Source organism: Macaca mulatta, chromosome 5 (assembly GCF_049350105.2).
Source record: "Macaca mulatta isolate MMU2019108-1 chromosome 5, T2T-MMU8v2.0, whole genome shotgun sequence".
Classification (NCBI taxonomy): domain Eukaryota; kingdom Metazoa; phylum Chordata; class Mammalia; order Primates; family Cercopithecidae; genus Macaca; species Macaca mulatta.
In genome coordinates, this window is record NC_133410.1 from 14056620 (window position 1) to 14073521 (window position 16902).

Consider the following 16902-nt stretch of genomic DNA (forward strand, 5'->3'; position numbering starts at 1 on the left):
AGACAATAATTTAATCAATAAAGGCTTCAGGCCTCCCTATTCCCTGAGAAACAACAATATTGAAATTAGACCAATTAATAACACTCTAATAACCTCTAAGTATTCAAGTGAAAGGAAGAGGCACATGACTCTCACTTTAAGTGAAAAGCTAGAAATAATTAGGCTTAGCGAGGAAGGTATGTGGAAAGCTGAAATAGGTTGAAAGCTAGCCCTCTTGCTCCAAGTAGTTAGCCAAGTTGTGATTGCAAAGGAAAAGTTCATGAAGGAAATTAAAAGTGCTATTCCAGCAAACACATGAGTGATAAGGAAGTGAAACAGCTTTATTGCTGATATAGAAAAAGTGTGAATGGTCTGGATAGAGATGATTAAACCAGCCACAACATTCCCTTAAGCTGAAGCCTATTCCAGAGCAAGGCCCTCTCTTCAATTCTATGAAGGCTGAGAGAGAATTCTATGACGGCTGCAGAAGAAAAAAGCTGGAAGCTAGCAGAGGTGGGTTCGTGCTTAAGAAGCCATCTTCATAACATAAAAGTGCAAGGTAAAACAGAAAGTGCTTACGGAGAAGCTGCAGCAAGTTATCCAGAAATCTAGCTGGGTAATTGATGAAGGTGGCTACACTAAATAATAAGTTTTCACTGTAGAAAAACAGTCTTCTGTTGGAAGAAGATATCATCTAGGACTTTCATAGCTGGAGATGTCAATGCCTAGCTTCAAGCTTCAAAAGATAGGCAGACTCTTTTCTTAAGGGCAAACGTAGCTTGTGACCTTAACTTGAAGCCAATGCTCATTAATCATTCTGAAAATCCTAGGGCCCTTAAGAATTATGCTAAGTCTACTCTGCCTGTGCTTGGTAAATGGAACCACAAAACTTGGAAAGAGCATAGTTTACTGAACATTTTAAGTCCACTGTTGAGATATTACTGCTCATTGACAATGAACCTGATCACCCAAGAGCTCTGATGTACAAGAAGATAATTGTTGTTCTCATATGCCTGCTAGCCCAAATCCATTCTGCAGCCCATGGATTCAAGAGTAATTATGAGTTTCAAGTATTATTATTATTATTTTTGACACAAAGTCTGGCTCTGGCTCTAAGACTGGAGTGCAGTGGCACTATCTCAGCTTCCTGCATCCTCCACCCCCTGGGTCTAGGCGATTCTCCTGCCTCAGTCTCCTGACCAGCTGAGATTACAGGCATGCGCCACCACACCCAGCTAATTTTTGTATTTTTAGAAGTGAACGGTTTTCACCATGTTGGCAAGGCTGGTCTCGAACTCCTGACCTCAAGTGACCTGCCCGCCTTGGCCTCCCAAAGTGCTGGGATTGTTTTGAAATAAAGCTGCTATTAAGCCATTCTTTTAATAATGCAACAAACTCCTTTTTATAATTCTATTTTCATTTTAAAATTTAAAATCACTAAGTTGTCACCAGGATGACCTCAAGTATTATTTTAGAAAAAAATTTCATAAGGCTATAGCTGCCATAGATAGTGATTTCTCTGATGGATAAGAGCAAAGTAAATTGAAACCCTTCTATAAGGGATTCACCATTCTAACAGTCATTCAGAATATCTGTGACTCATGGGAGGTCAAAATATCAACATTAACTGGAGTTTGGAAGAAGCTGATTCCAACCCTCTTGGATGACTTCGAGGGGTTCGAGACTTCATGAAGGAAGTGACTGCATATGTGATAAAAATAACAAGAGAACTAGAATTAGAAGTGGAGCCTGAGGATATGACTGAATTGCTGCAATATTACAATGAAACTTGAATAGCGAAGGAGTTGCTGCTCATGGATAAGCAAAGAAAATGGTTTCTTGAGATGGAATCTACTCCTGGTGAAGATGCTATGAACACAGTTGAAATGACAAAGAAAAGGTTTAGAATATTACATAAATTTAGATGATAAAGAATCAGCAGGTTTTGAGAGGACTAATTTTGAAAGAAGTTCTGTGGACACAATGCTACCAAACAGCATTGCATGCTACAGATAAATCTTTTCGTGAAAGGGAGATTCAATCTATGTGACAAACTCCATTTTTGTCTTAAGAAATTGCCACAACCACCTCCTCCTTCAGCCACCACCATGCTGATCAGACAGCAGCCATGAACGTTGAGACAAAACCCTCCACTGACAAAAAGATTATGACTTGCTGAAGGCTCAGATGATCATTAGCACTTTTTAGCAGTATTTTTAAATTAATGTGTGCATGTTTTTCAGAATAATGCTATTGTGCACTTATTTAAACATAATTACAAGTTATGTTCAGACTATAATATACTATAAACATAACTTTTACATGCACTGGGAAACCAAAAAATTGGTTTGCCTTGCTTTATTGGGATATTTGCTTTATTGTGGTAATCTGGAACCCACGGTATCTCTAGGTTATGCCAGTAATTTAAAGGTAGGACCAGCAACATGTTCTGATGGCTTGGATATGATGCAAGAAGGACAGAAGCGAAGAATGACTCCAGGGTTTTTGGCCTGAGCAACTAGAACAATGGAGTGCCAAATGGGAACTAGAACAATGGAGCGCCACGGGGATCGGGACTAGTGAGGCAGAGTTTAATTTTGGATGTGTTTAATTTGAGGTGTCTATGAGACACTCAGTCAAACCGGCAAGTTGTTCACATAATGTAAAAGCAGAAAAAGAAGGTAGTAGCTAAAGGAGGGAGAATATACGGTCAAAAAGTTTTGGCTTTATTTTTCAAAGGTGAGAACTAGTAAAGCATGTTTTTGTGCACATGGAAGTGTTTCCTCAAGAGGAAAGAGGTCATGATGAAGGAGAGAGAGAGAAAACTGTTGGAGCCCATGTCTTGAGTAGGTTAGGGGTAGGATCTACTCCGCCAGCGGAGAGGCTGGCCTTAGACAGGAGCGCAAACAGATGGGCCATCCGTTGTATTGGGAGGGAAGGCAAGGTGTGCAGGGACAGATGGAGACTGTGGAAGTTCTCCTGTGGTTGCTTCTCTTTTCTCAGTGAAATAAGCATGTAGCTCAGCAGCTGAGAGTGCTATATGCTAGCAGATGCATGTAGGAGAGATGTGACAAGAGGTTTTCAGACAGAGCAGAATGTTTGAAATGGTCTTCTAGGACAGTGGTTTTAAATTTCAGCTCATAATCTGATAGAAGGTGTTAAAACCAACTTTGGAATTTGAGATCAAACGTGATTTTAAAATTAAAATTATAAAAAGGAGTTTGTTGCATGTATATTGGGTTGTAGCAAAAATATTTTTAAAAACACTTGCCCAGGACAGTGGGAGTAAATGAATAAGGGACTGTCAAACACAAAGTCAAGGTCCTAGTTAATGATCATGAGTCAAAATATTTTCACGTCAAAAAAAAAAAAAAAAAATCATAAAATGGACTCATAAGACTTGGCATGGAAACTGCTAGAGGACCATAGTCCCTCCCCACCACGTGCTGCTCCTTCTTCCTACCCCACTCCACTCCCCACTCTAGGAAATCTTTTCATTTGAATATTTTCAATAAGGGCAAGATCACCAGCTTACCCAAGATGTCAGAAAGTAACTTTCTGCTCTAAAAAAACGGGGCCCTCACAAAAGTAGTGAGTAGAGGCCCTGGCAGGATTTGGAATTTGGTGTACTTAATACGAAGTTTGACATTATTATGTAACAACAAACTTGATGGCTTTTCCCCACTTCAGAGAGCTCTAAATCCTCTAAAACAAAACTAGTATCAGAGTACTAATAAATCTTGTTTTTGTTCAAAACTGTAGCCCAGAAAGGCACCAGTTAGCTTTTAAAAGTATGTGCTCTCTCCTCTTTACTAACTGCAGTGTTAATGGATGATAGAGCTAAGGTTTATGCCTGTATTTTCCCCCTATTTCAAGATTTGTTGTTGGATCTGCAAATGATTCCAATCAAATACATCTGTACTTGGAAAAAAATTCATCCGTTTTTAAGATTTTACATTCCTTGGTTGCAGAAGTAGTTTTTTTTCCTGCACAATACCTTTTAAAAAATGAATAAGATGTCAATATGTACTGTGAAAATAACCATTTATATTTTAAATTCTGAGCTCCAGTTATTTTCTAGACATTGTAATTTAGAATAAAAGTACTTCTCCAGTTCTACATTTTGCCTGATTGTTAAAAGTGATTTTGAGATTAATAAGTTGAACCAATTTTCTATTCACCTGACCAAATTCTGAACCATTTATGAGTTTTTAAAAACATACTTTTTCCTTATTGTAAAGGCAACATAAAACTTGGTTCATTGGACAGGATAGCAGAGATAAACATTATACACGAAATACAGTTCCCTGGGGCAATATTGCTCTCTTTCTACCGTGTTTATTTTGATTTATATAAATTTAAGACACTGAACAGAAGTAGAATTCAAATACAGAATGAGGACTTACAAAAATGTACACTCTGCCTACATCAGTAAAAGTATAGTAATTTATAAAATTAAATATTTAATCTTAGCTCACTTGTAAACCAAAATCAAGTAAAGTCTGAATCTACCTTCCATTACTTTGGGGGTTAAGAGTCTATATTCTAGGATTCATTTAATAGTTTCATTTCTCTAAGCATCAAGCAAAACGTTAAAATTACAAAACAGGATCATGAAGTTCATCTCATCATGTTGTATGCATCACTCTGTCATTCTTTATCTAGACCTTCAAATACTCTATGTAAAATGTTTCTATACAAAAGGAAATACACAGGATTAGTTCCTCCTCTAACGCTTCTAAAGAGCTCTACCCTGGAAAGCTCTCTCCCTTCCATTTTGCAAGTCTCAACAAGTCTGCTGCTGAGTCAGAACCTCCTTTTTTTTCCCTGATGTAAGAACTATTTCTCCCTTGAAAATTCATAAAGCTTAGGAATAAATTAGAGTCTCCCTGGGGGGAAGGGGCGGGGACGCCAGAATGAATGTGGTTGGGAGGAGTCCCATGCTGCAGCCCTGATGATGGCACATGAAACGCTTTTATGAAACGGAGCTGGCCCGGGGTTACCATGGGAGCTCGCCGTGGAACCCGTTCCACGCATCCGAGTGTGTAAATAACCACGCGGAGCGTGTTTGTTCCAGGGACTTTGTTCCTTCTTACCCAAGTGAAAATGCCTGGAATACAGCCGGGGCTCCGAGGCTTCATGTTTACCCTACAGAAACACTCTCGGCGGCTATAGGATGTCGGTGACAGCACCCCTACCAGCGCCTACAAACAGAAACAAGCTTAGAGGGAGCTTCCTAGGGCGACGAGGGGGTCCTAGACCCGGCATTCGGGGTCTAGAGGTGCGGGGCGAGGCGCCAGGCGCTCAGCGGACTTCAAGCCTGCAGAGCCCAGATGCGAGTTCACCACAGGACCCCCCGGGCTGCGCCGGGCTCTCGCATTGCGCTGGGGTCCTCGGGCACCTATTTCTACGCGGGCTCGCACGGCGCAGGCGCTGGTCGAGGTCCCGGGCCTCAGTTTCCCCCACGGGGCAGCCCCGCCCTGGGAAGCCCGAGTGGTGCGGCAGGGTTTCTCCTCACTTAGGGCGGAACCGAGGTGACAGGAAGGAGGAGGCACCGCGAGGGGCGGAGACGCGTGCGACCCGGGCAGGTTCTGCGCCGATCCCGCGCCAGGGAGGGGCCGTTGCCCAGGAACCGTCCCTCCCTCCCAGGCGCGTGCTTGCCCTCGTGCGCGCGCCCACCCCGAGCTCCGACCTCTGTCAGCCAGCCGACCCCCGCCCCAACGGGCCTTTCCATTTCCCCGGGAGCGGAGAGGCCCGAGGAGACGCGCCGCTCGCTCCCGCCCTCCCGGGAGCGCGAGCGCGCCCCCGGCTGCGTCTGCATATTAATGAGGGGCGGGGAGGGGCGACGGGGGTGCGGTGGCCTCGCGCCCGCGCGTGCCGGGACGCACCGCGGGGGGCGGCGCGATTGTGAGGTGGCGCTGACGCACGTTCCGGGGTTCTTAAGCGGCCAGGGCGGCGACGGCGACGGGAGCGGCGGCGGCGCCCGAGCCGGTCTCGGGAGGTGGCGGCGGCGGCGATCGCCGCGAGGGGTGGTGGGGCCGTAGTCGGTGCCCCCGGCTCAGTCACGGTGTCCCTCTCTCACTGACTCCTCCTCCTTCCACCACGGCCGCGCAGCCCCAGCGCCGGCGGCTTCCTAGGTGGGGCAGGGGACGAGGAGCGTCTCCTCCCGCTGCCGGCGGCCAGATAAATGAGGGATTTCGGGTTTGGGGTGCTGCAGACCGCCCCGCTTCGAAGCAGCAGCCCCGGGCCCCTGTTCAGCGGCGAGGCGTACGGTCCCTACGCCGTGGGGTCCGCCAACCCGCTGCCCTCCGCCACGCCCTTCGGCCCGCTGTCGCCACCACCGTTGCCTGTCACCGGCTTCTTAGAGGCCGCCTCCCCCTTCTCCATCCCCCTCGGCGGCGGCGCGGGCAGCCCGGCCGCCGCCGCTTCCTCTTCCTCCCCGTTCCTGGCGCATCAGCAGACCATGCAGGATGAGCTGCTGCTGGGGCTGACACAGCAGCCGGCGCGGCCGCTTTCGGGGGCGGCGGCCACGGAGAAACTCCCCAACCACCACCCCGGCGGCGGCACGATCGCGGGTGTGACCCACCTCCTCCCCTCCCAGGACTTCAAACCGAGTCTGCACCACCCCTCCTCCTCCTCCGCCTCCTCCTGCTGCTGCTGCCGCACCTCCTCCCCGCAGGACTTCAGTAAGCGGCAGCAGCAGCAGCTGAGCAGCCAGAAGAGGAAAGAGTTCAGCCCTCCCCACCTTCCCCACCCTCCGGACTCGAAGCCGCCGCCGCCGCCGCCTCCGCCGCTCCACTGCCCCGGTCGGTTCAGCCCGCCGCCGCCGGCCGGCCCGCTCCTCCAGCCGGCGCAGCTTGGTCAGCGCCAGCAGCAACAGCCGCCGCAGCAGTTCAGCCTCCCGCACCCGCAGCACCTCTCGCCGCAGGACTTCGCCCCGCGGCAGCGTCCGGCCGACCTGCCCCCGCTCCCGCAGCTCCCTCCCTCGCCGCCCGCAGCCCCGCGGCGCCGCCACGGAGGCTCGGGCAGCCCTCGCAAGACCCCAGCCCCGGGCGAGGGCAGCGCCGCCGAGTCCCCCAATGCGGGCTTGGCCTCCTCGACGCCGCCGGTGAACCCCGCGCCGGGCTCCATGGAGTCCCCCAACCACCCTCTGCTCAACAGTCCCAGTAACCTCCTGCCCGGCGGTGCGCTTGGCGCGGGCGCCTTCAGCAGCCTGCAGAGCCCGGACCTTCCACACCCGGGCGGCGGCGGCGGCGGCGGGGGCGGGGGGCCCCCAGGAGGCGGAGGGGGAGGCGGCTCCGCGTCGCCGCCGCCGCTGCCCGGCTTCGGCACCCCCTGGTCGGTGCAGACCGCGTCCCCGCCACCCCAGCCCCAGCAGCCGCCGCCGACCCAGCCGCAGCAGCAGCAGCCGCCACCCCAGCAGACGCCCCAGCCGCAGCCGCAGCCGCCCGGCTCGTCGGCCACCACCCCGGGCGGCGGCGGCGGCGGCGGCTCGCTCAGCGCCATGCCGCCGCCCAGCCCCGACTCAGAGAACGGCTTCTACCCCGGGCTGCCGTCGTCCATGAACCCGGCCTTCTTCCCGAGCTTCTCGCCCGTGTCGCCGCACGGCTGCACTGGGCTCAGCGTGCCGACGAGCGGCGGCGGCGGCGGCGGCTTCGGCGGCCCCTTCTCGGCTACCGCTGTGCCCCCTCCGCCGCCGCCCGCCATGAATTTACCTCAACAGCAGCCCCCGCCGCCCGCGGCGCCGCAGCAGCCTCAGAGCCGGAGGTCGCCCGTCAGCCCGCAGCTCCAGCAGCAGCACCAGGCGGCGGCCGCCGCCTTCCTGCAGCAGAGGAACTCCTATAACCACCACCAGGTACGGCGGGCGGCGGCATGGCCGCGCCGCGGGACCGGGAGACTGCGGGCGGGGGACGGAGGCGGCGGCGGGGAGGCCGGGGACCCGATCTTAGCCCCGAGAGAAGCCGCGACGGGGCCACTTGCGCAAGTGAGAGTAGGACTGAGAGGGCGGACGACCGTGACAGGACTCGGAACCCCAGCCCCCGGCGGGGTGGGAAGGCAGTAGCCACCGTGGGCTGCGGGGGCGTGGGAGACGAGTTCGCGCTGGGAGCCGCGGCTGGCCGGGCGCCCCTCGAATGTCCCGGCGCAGCGGTGGGGGCTGGGGCAGGGGCTGAATAGCGCCGTGGCCGCGGGCTGCCGGGCGCGGCGTCTCTCCCTGACCCTCCTAGCTGGCGCATCCCGGGCTCCACCCGGTGCCCTGAGCCTGGAGGGCCGCCGCCCCGGGCCCCTGACTCGGGGAGGCGCGGCGAGGACCGGGGGCGGGCCAGGGGCCTTGGAAGAGCGGCCGTGGAAAGTGAACTTGGGCAGGAGGAAAATGATTGTTGGAGAAGGTGCGTGCGGGGGAGCCCTTGACTCTGTCCTACCGTCCAATGAGGGAAGGCGGAAAGGCTTTTTTTCTTTGGAGTTTGTTTATTCTTAATTGGCCGGCGGGGATCTCGCCTTGAAGCCGCAGCACGCCCGGCGGTCCGTCGAGCCGCTCGCAAAGCTCCGTCCGGTCAACCTGCCGGCAGCGCCGCACCCTGGGCCACCGGCGAGTGGGGAGGGAGCGGCTGACCGCGCTCCTCGCAGGACCTGGTTCCCGCGGTGTCGCCTCCTCGGCTTACAGGACTGGGAAGAAGAAACTGTTAGTGACGGCTCGAGTTCAAACCGAGATACCCCACGATTGTCTTAGTTTCTGTGCTTTTCAATGTTGGTGTCATGTTTTGTGGGTTTTAAGACAAAACTGAACTTGGATCTGGGATTAGTGTTTCCTTGTAGACTCTCGGTACATTTTTTGGTTGCCTTAACCTTCTGCAAGGGAATATTGAGCCGTGTGTATTTTAAGTAGGTAATATTATGAAATAACACTGGGCAGAGGTTTTTATTTTCCGGATCTTTTCTGATTCAAGATCTTTTTTGTTATTCCCTCAATACAATTTTTGGGTGACTGCTGGATTGGTAAATTGACGTCGAAAGAGTGTCTTGTTGGTTTTGAATCTTGTTAGCATTTCTTGCAGTGTTCATTCTGTTTAAGTCCATTTTCTATTTTCGTGATTAAGGATTGACAGAGACGCAAAATATGACCTTAACCCCATAACTTTTTCAGTTGACCAAAGTTTTCAAGGATTAGTCTTTTTTAAAGTGAATATTATCTAAATTAACCCAAGTGAAAGTTAACAGTTTATCTGAGTTAACCAAAGTGATAGTGAACAGTTTTTGTTGAATCACTGATTTCTTTCTTAGAAAAGAGAATGTGGCCTATAAGGATTGAAAATAGGGATTTTGAAATAATGTTCCACGTTTTCATGATTTTTATAATCCTCAGCAACTGTCTTTTGTGTCTCAGAGTCTTCATTTTGTTAACTGGAAACTTGTCCACAGAAAATTATCTGTAGGTAATTTTGTATTCTTAAAGTTGTGATACAGAACGTTGGAAGAACATACACAATGATCCATATTTAACTGTAATCTGCTTTTGAACAAAAGATGGGTCTAGCCATGGAGTGTGAGAGGTCACACAGCTTTCATATAGAATTTTAGATCACTGGAAGATAACTTTGAGCATTAAATCATTTAATAAGGAAAGTAAGGCCCTCAAGAATGAAGTGGTTTGTCCATGGCTCCTTAATTATCCATGGAATTCTGTGGAGGAGGAAAGAGTAATATATACTCATGATTATGTTAGCATTTAAAAGTTTTTAAAAATTGGTACTGTAGATCAGGAGTTTCTCTTTTAATTGTCTTATAAAAAGCAGGTTCAATTTTAAGAGAATCATATTTTTAGTAACTGTCTGGTTCATACTTCTTTGGCTACATCTTAACACCAAAGTATTAAAGTATAAACGTATTGACAGTAGAATTACCAGCAATGAATACTTCTTTAAAAAAAAAAACAAACCCAAAACTACAATTATTAGCCTTTTGGTGGATTTACCATTCTTTGATGACTTGACTTTTCTTGCCACAGGCTTTAGATTAGGATGTAATTTACTTTTGAAAATGAATCAACTTGATGGAGACTTGTATCAAGATCTCTAGTGGAATAATCAAAGCATATAGTTAATTGGCAGTATACCTCAGTGGATCCACCTATGGGCAACATCAGATAATTGCTTGAAAGTTCATGGATAATTAAGTGAAATAAAAACAAAAACACTTTAAGACAAACTGTACTAAAACTGGAATAATATGCCTTAACAGTTAAATAAACAATGCAGAAAAATGACATAGTTTCTATACTGCCCTTATTCCAAAAGGCGATTTTAATTTGTGCAATAGAGTAATTCCCACTTTTGTAGCAGTGCAACTTGTTTTGGAAACATGAAGTCAATGTATTTCACTTGCATGAGTAGGATATTTTAATTAACAAAGACCATATTTTTAGTTGTGTGCCTAGCATAATATGGTTGCTTTAAGATCACCGTGTATGTTATATCTTTAAGAATCTTCAGTTAATTTCAATTTTTTTCTTCATATTTATCATGTATACAGTTATTTCTGAAGCATAAGGAACTGCATGGTTCTATTTCAATAACTGTCATAAAATATCATATTTATAGTACACAAGAAGATGAAAACTTGACCAGCATCAAATATGATTTCACATAGAAAGATCTCAAGACTATTACTTTTATAACCTAGAAAAGATGTATTCTTTTGCCTTTATATATTTCATTCATATAAATTCTTAGGTCTGACATTTGAATTTGAATTGCAAACTCTTTAAATGCCACAATTTAAATAGCTATGTTTTCCCCAGCCTCTTCTGAAACAATCTCCCTGGAGCAACCATCAGAGCAGTGGCTGGGGCACTGGAAGTATGTCCTGGGGAGCAATGCATGGCAGAGATCATCGTAGAACCGGAAACATGGGAATCCCAGGAACTATGAATCAGATATCTCCATTGAAGAAACCGTTTTCTGGTAATGTCATAGCACCACCGAAATTTACTCGCTCAACTCCATCACTGACTCCAAAATCTTGGATTGAAGATAATGTGTTCAGAACAGACAACAATAGTAATACACTCTTACCCTTACAGGTAAGAATGGTATGTAAATGACCTTATCTCTAATGTTAATCTTTCAAAATAGGGAATTGGGTGGTGGTGGTAGTGGTATGGTAAAATTAACATTTTTTCAAATAAAGTTTTAATTTTTAAGCCTGTAATTTAATTAACAAAGGTTAAAATATCTATACAGAGAAAATTGAGAATGTAAAAAAATTCTCTAAACACGCAATGGAAAATAAGCTTAGTAAAACATAGAAAAACCCGTTGTATTGATTAAATACATACTGAAGCTTTCAATTGGCAACTCTTTAAGAATGTTTTCATTTATAAACTGTAATGGGCCACCAAAATTTGTTTCTCCTATAATATAGCTAAGCTAAAATGTTCTGTTATTTTAACTAATCTTAGATTTGACTACGATCGGCTGTATATATATTAGAATATACTTAGTACAGCTGTGATTGTGGCAAAATAATATTAGGGCTTTTTTGCATCTAATTTAAATTTATCTTCACTAATTCACTGATTATTTTTTCTAAATGTGGCCTAATATGTTGATTAGACTTTTTTTTTCCCCCAGGCTTTTTATTATTTTGTTGAAGTTCCTTTATGGCTATTGCAAGTGAGGTTTTTGTTTTGTTTTGTTTTTTCTTAAACCTTTAAAGGATGGAATGAGGATTTAAGATAGAGGTTTATTTTTGGTTTTCTTTCTTTCTTTCATTGGGTGGGTATGGGGAAGACAACTGCTGATTTCTGATGAAAACTTCTATGCTATTGAAGGTGAGATCTAGTTTGCAGTTGCCAGCTTGGGGCTCAGATTCACTCCAAGATAGTTGGTGCACTGCAGCCGGAACATCCAGAATAGACCAGGTAGGCTGCACAGTGTATACTTTTTAGGATTTCGGTTAGGAGTTTAGTATTTATGTTATGAGTAGGATTTAGTATTTACTTTCTTATTATACCTATTGAAACATATGTTAGAGGACACTGAAGCAATTTATTTTTTAAGGATCACCTGCTTTGAACTATTTAATGTAAGAATTTTTTTATTTTCAAATTTAAGAGTAATTAATCCTTTTATATTTCTAAAACATAATAAATATTTTTGGAAAAAGGGATTATATACACAAGAGCACCTGACTTTAAACATCAGTCAAACTAAACAGATTGTATATCTTTTCAGAATTATATGCAATTAGGTACAAAATCATATGTTTACTTAACATGCAGCTTTGTATTTAATGTTTTGTAGAACTTTTCAGTAAATTTTTGTCTTGAAGTCTATTTGTTTTGAGATATATTTCTAAAAAAGACTTCTCTTGGTTTCGTTTTTTCACCTTTATTAAACAATTTATAGCCTAGTATTCTAAATTTTGTTACTGCTTTTGTACCCTGACTTATTCCAAATAATCAGTTTTCTATGGAGAAACCATTAGTGAAAAAGCTGGGAGTTAGCCTTAATCAAATTACATTCACACCTTTTTACAAAATACTATCTTTCTTCTTGCAAACTGAATTTGAATGTATACTAGGTGTACCAGGTGGTGAGGATTATTACAGGATATAGAAAACTCAGTCCTTATATATGCAGGTTCTTTCTTAGAGAGCTCCAGTTTGAATGAGCATAGACTTAACGTCGTGTGTGTTTTATGAATGGAGCTGTGTTATTCTAAGTCTCTTCCTTGGTTAATTTATTAACATGATATGATTTTACAAGTAAGGACATAAACAGATTAGTAATATATTTGTAAGTAACTTTCTAATCTAGAAAGTTAGCACCAATTTTGATAATCAACCACTAACAATTGTTTTAGCCAAGTCCTGCCTGTTTTCCAAAGTAGTCCTGCCAGGGTCTTCACTTAGAAGTGGTAGTTACTTCATGTAATTTGCAAGGTATTGTCTTGTTAATATAAGTTAGCTATTTACGTCTACTCTCTTCTCTACTCTGGTCCAGTTAAACCTTATTAGTGGCATTTTTATGGTAGCATTTTTGTATTTAAATTCAACACGTGAATGCCTAGGAGATGGTATGTTTAGGAGAAGAAAATTAATGTAATTGTTTTGAAGGTGGCAAGAGAAATGTTTTCAGATAGAAGAGGACATAATTACTCTGTTTGTGCAGGAAGAAGCAATAGGATGGATACATATATAGGAGAAATAAGTATCCATGGAAAAGAATACAAATTAGCTGGCATTACAGGGTCCATGAGGCAGGGACAGATGTCGAGAAATCAGGTTATAGAGTTGATTTCAATTGGTGGAATGCTAGAAAGGAGACAGGGGTGATAATGAAAGGGAAGCTTTCAAATCAGCCTCTGGGGCTGCCCTCCCACTTAGACCTCAATCAAAGCTACTCTGCTTTTACCTGTTTTATAACCTAAGATTTTAGGGAGATTTATTTTAGGAAAAATGATTTTGGTGCTTAAAGATAAACTTATCTGGTAAACTGCCGAGATATTGGCATTCCCTTTAGATACTTGAGCCAGACGTGTGATGTGATGAAGTAGAAGACAATGGTGGAGGAAAAAAAGAGATAATGGAAAGTGAATGGAACTGGAAGGAAAGAAGGCCTGTAACTTGGATCTTCTTCCTCTTCCTCATAATCTTTATGACATTGAATGACATAGTTTATGGGCTTTAATCTCTCTGGGTCACAGTTTCCTTATCTGTAAAAGGGGGACCTTGAACTAGGTCATTTAAGGCCTTTCCAGCCAGCTTTTACACTTTCTCTGATCTGTTTTGGCCATTTCTTTTCCTCCCTGGTGCCCCACCCCCTTGCCTCTATTTTTAGAATACAAGCCTCTTGGTTTCTTTGAGCAAAGGGTCTAAGGCATTAGTCTAAGGAAGTGGAGGTAGTATGTGACCTTTCAACTGGACTTAAAAGAAATGTCATTGTCTCCTCTATGTACCCTAAAGGTGCTTATACATAATTTGTTATGTGTTTCCATCTTTCCATAAAAGGTTGAGGTATTTGAAGTTGAGCCTCTTAAAAATACAGCAGTAGCTACAAAATGAAATTGATATCTTAAAATGTTGGGTAGTTTCTCATTCTTTGGCAAAATTAAAATTATAGAAGATACTTAGTCACTTAAATATCTGAGGAGATTATTTGCATTTCTGACCTTTTGTCATCACATACAATGTAATTCGAGTATATTTTTGTTAACAAGTACATTATTTTAAAACATTTTACTTTTTATTTCCTTTAGGCTCAAATTCATTAGGGCCTAGAATATAATACAAAATTCTAGAACTGAAGTCTTAATTCTTGTACTTGGATACTGCAGGCTTACCTATATCAAGAGGTGAACACATAATTGAATTCAATAAATAAGAAAGAACTAGTTTTGTAGGTTGATTTTTATTTCTGTTAATATGTAAAATTTTGTGGGTTGGAATTTTATTTTAGATAAGAATTTTTTAAAATAGAAAACCCTCACATTTAAAACTTTTTAAAAGCAAATATAAATTATAAACATTTCTGACTTTAAAATGAGTATTATATATCTCTATGAATTTCTTTTTTTTTTTTTTTTTTTGAGTCAGTTTCACTCTGTCACTCAGGCTGAAGTGCAGTGGCATGATCTCGGCTCACTGCACTCCCAGGTTCAAGCAATTCTCGTGCCTCAGCCTCCCCAGTAGCTGTGATTACAGGCAGGCACCTCCATGCCTGTCTAATTTTTATATTATTAGTAGAGACAGGGTTTCACCATGTTGGCCAGGCTGGTCTCAGACTCCTGACCTCATGTAATCTGCCCGCCTCGGCCTCCGAAGTGTCGGGATTTCAGGCTTGAGCCACCACGCCCAGCCAGTATATATGCATGAATATCCTTAGGGCTATTAATTACTTTACTTTAAAATGTCATTAGCTAGTTACCCTTGCAAGAAGCATACTTAAAAATTTGAATTCTAAATTATATTACAATGGAATTTGCAGCCAGATCCAGCAACGTGCACTACTTGGAAGGCTGAGGCAAGAGGATTGATTGCCTGAGCCCTGGAGTTGAGTCCAGCCTGGGCAACATAACAAGACACCACCCCCTCTTCCCAGAAAAATAGGAGTTTTCAGTTTAATGTTAAGGTTATGCTATATTTATTCATACGTTTTAAATCAAAGAGTAAATATCCTTTAACTGAGGTTATTACTTACCAGTTTACATATGACATATCAGCTCACTGTAAACAAAGTAATGTCTTGCAACAGTAATCGAGTGTGTGAAGCATATACATGCATGTCACCCTGCCTTCCACCTGGGGAGTGGTCAATATATCAACTCTAAATTTTTGGTCTTCCACATGTTCTACTTGCAGTGCTTGAGCATGTCACGTAATAAATTACCTTGAACTAATTGAAGATACTTTCCACTAATCTTTAATAGGCTGTTATGATAATGTGGTAAATCATAATTTGGAGATCTGTCTCAGAAAAAAATATTATTTGAGTCTTTACTCACACACACACACAAAAAAAAAAACAGTATGTAGTTGCATACCAAGCCCAATTTGTTTATCTAATAAAGCATTTCTTAAATAGTGGTTTGTAAACCAGATGAACTTCAGGGACATTCATAGTCATCAAACTGTTACATGCCCACTGAAAAGGAAAAAGAATGGACTCTTGTATTACAGCTTAAGTAATGGATGCCTTCTTTTTGTTTCCTATTCTGTGTTCAGTGCTTTAATTGTTCTTGAAATGTTTTCCACTTGTCTTTCTATTTTAATTCTTGTGAGTACTAGAATAGCTTTGGCCTTTTAAAACATTGGATTGTTTTTTTTTTTTTTTTTCCTGAGAATGACGAACATACTTTGTTGAGGTTCAAAATTAATAAAGAAAATTCAAGAAATGTATCTTCATTCATTCTGTATGTTAGTGTTTTAATTACCCTCAGGATATATGGATAAAAAATACTATTCTTTGTCTTGGAGAAGGTAAGAGTCTAGTTGGATGAATAAGGATTATCTAAGTGGAACATCTAGAGAATGAGAAGAGAGCTTATGAGATTGAGTACTACGTTATGCAGTAGAGTAGCACGTCATCTGCTACTAATTGAGTATGGTGCAATAACATTGTGTAACAGGAATGTATGGTCAATATCTACTTAAAATTAAGGACAATATTAGCACTACATTGCTTTATTTTAAAGTAAAAATTAGAGAAGTAAACACAAATATTATAAGTACAATAAAAGCTGATCTTTCTAATTAAGCAGAATAATACATTTTCAAGCATCTGCTAAATCATTAAATATAAGAATGTAGGGTTTTTCTATAATCTTATTTTTCTTTGGAAGAGTACCTCATTTTCAGGAGGAAAAGTTTCTAATTGACCACTTATTTTAAAATAAAACAGGGTTTTTAATATATCCGAGCAAAAAAATTAATATCTCTTCAAATTGTAATTAAGTTTGAATTCCCTTTGTCATACTGCTTCTAATATTGTGCATTGACCTCCCTAGTTATTTTTCAGTGTTTATAATCTTTGCTTAGGTCATCTTTTTTCAAGATTAGGATCACTTTGTTCTTTTGTGTGTTTTTAAGCCTTTCTAAGCTTTTATTGACACTCCTGTAAGTGTTTGTGGCAAATGTCTGGGTTTAAGAAAAACCATGAAATAAGTATTATAATAAAAGAGGTTATACCTTTTCCAACAGTGTTTTCTAATCATTTTATTCTGTTAATTATTATGAGATTCTGTAATTTCGTTTCTGAAAGCCCATTTAGTTGATTCTTTGCCAGATAGTTTTTATATTTCAGAATTGATTGCATGCACACTTTTCCTCATAGATTCTTATTTTTGTGAATATCTTGGTGTTTTCAAATAGCCTTGTAATAAATGTAAATTACATTGCTATGATTTTCCATATTTATTAATGATAAT

At 43.2% G+C, this 16902-nt stretch overlaps 1 protein-coding gene and 1 long non-coding RNA gene across 10 annotated transcripts in view; one reads left to right on the forward strand and one right to left on the reverse strand.

Annotated features, from left to right (window-relative positions):
• The window catches only part of LOC114678133 (uncharacterized), a 93228-nt gene extending 85989 nt beyond the window's left edge, over positions 1-7239 (reverse strand). Inside the window, exons 1-2 of the long non-coding RNA XR_003729400.2 lie at positions 7151-7239; positions 5076-5183 (exon numbers count right to left, since the gene is read on the reverse strand). This is a non-coding gene — a long non-coding RNA (uncharacterized LOC114678133). The remainder of the gene's footprint in view (positions 1-5075; positions 5184-7150) is intronic.
• Positions 5946-16902, forward strand: part of CPEB2 (cytoplasmic polyadenylation element binding protein 2) — a 66029-nt gene continuing 55072 nt past the window's right edge. For 3 of the 9 annotated variants that reach the window (XM_028848351.2, XM_028848352.2, XM_078003164.1), the window contains exons 1-3: positions 5946-7834; positions 10775-11056; positions 11807-11896. In XM_028848351.2, the coding sequence (XP_028704184.2) occupies positions 6167-7834; positions 10775-11056; positions 11807-11896 (2040 nt within the window). In that variant the 5' untranslated portion in view covers positions 5946-6166. Of the gene's footprint in view, positions 7835-7887; positions 8367-10774; positions 11066-11806; positions 11897-16902 lie in introns of those variants that run through there. The other 6 variants (XM_028848354.2, XM_028848356.2, XM_078003166.1 and 3 more) reach the window with 3 other exon arrangements.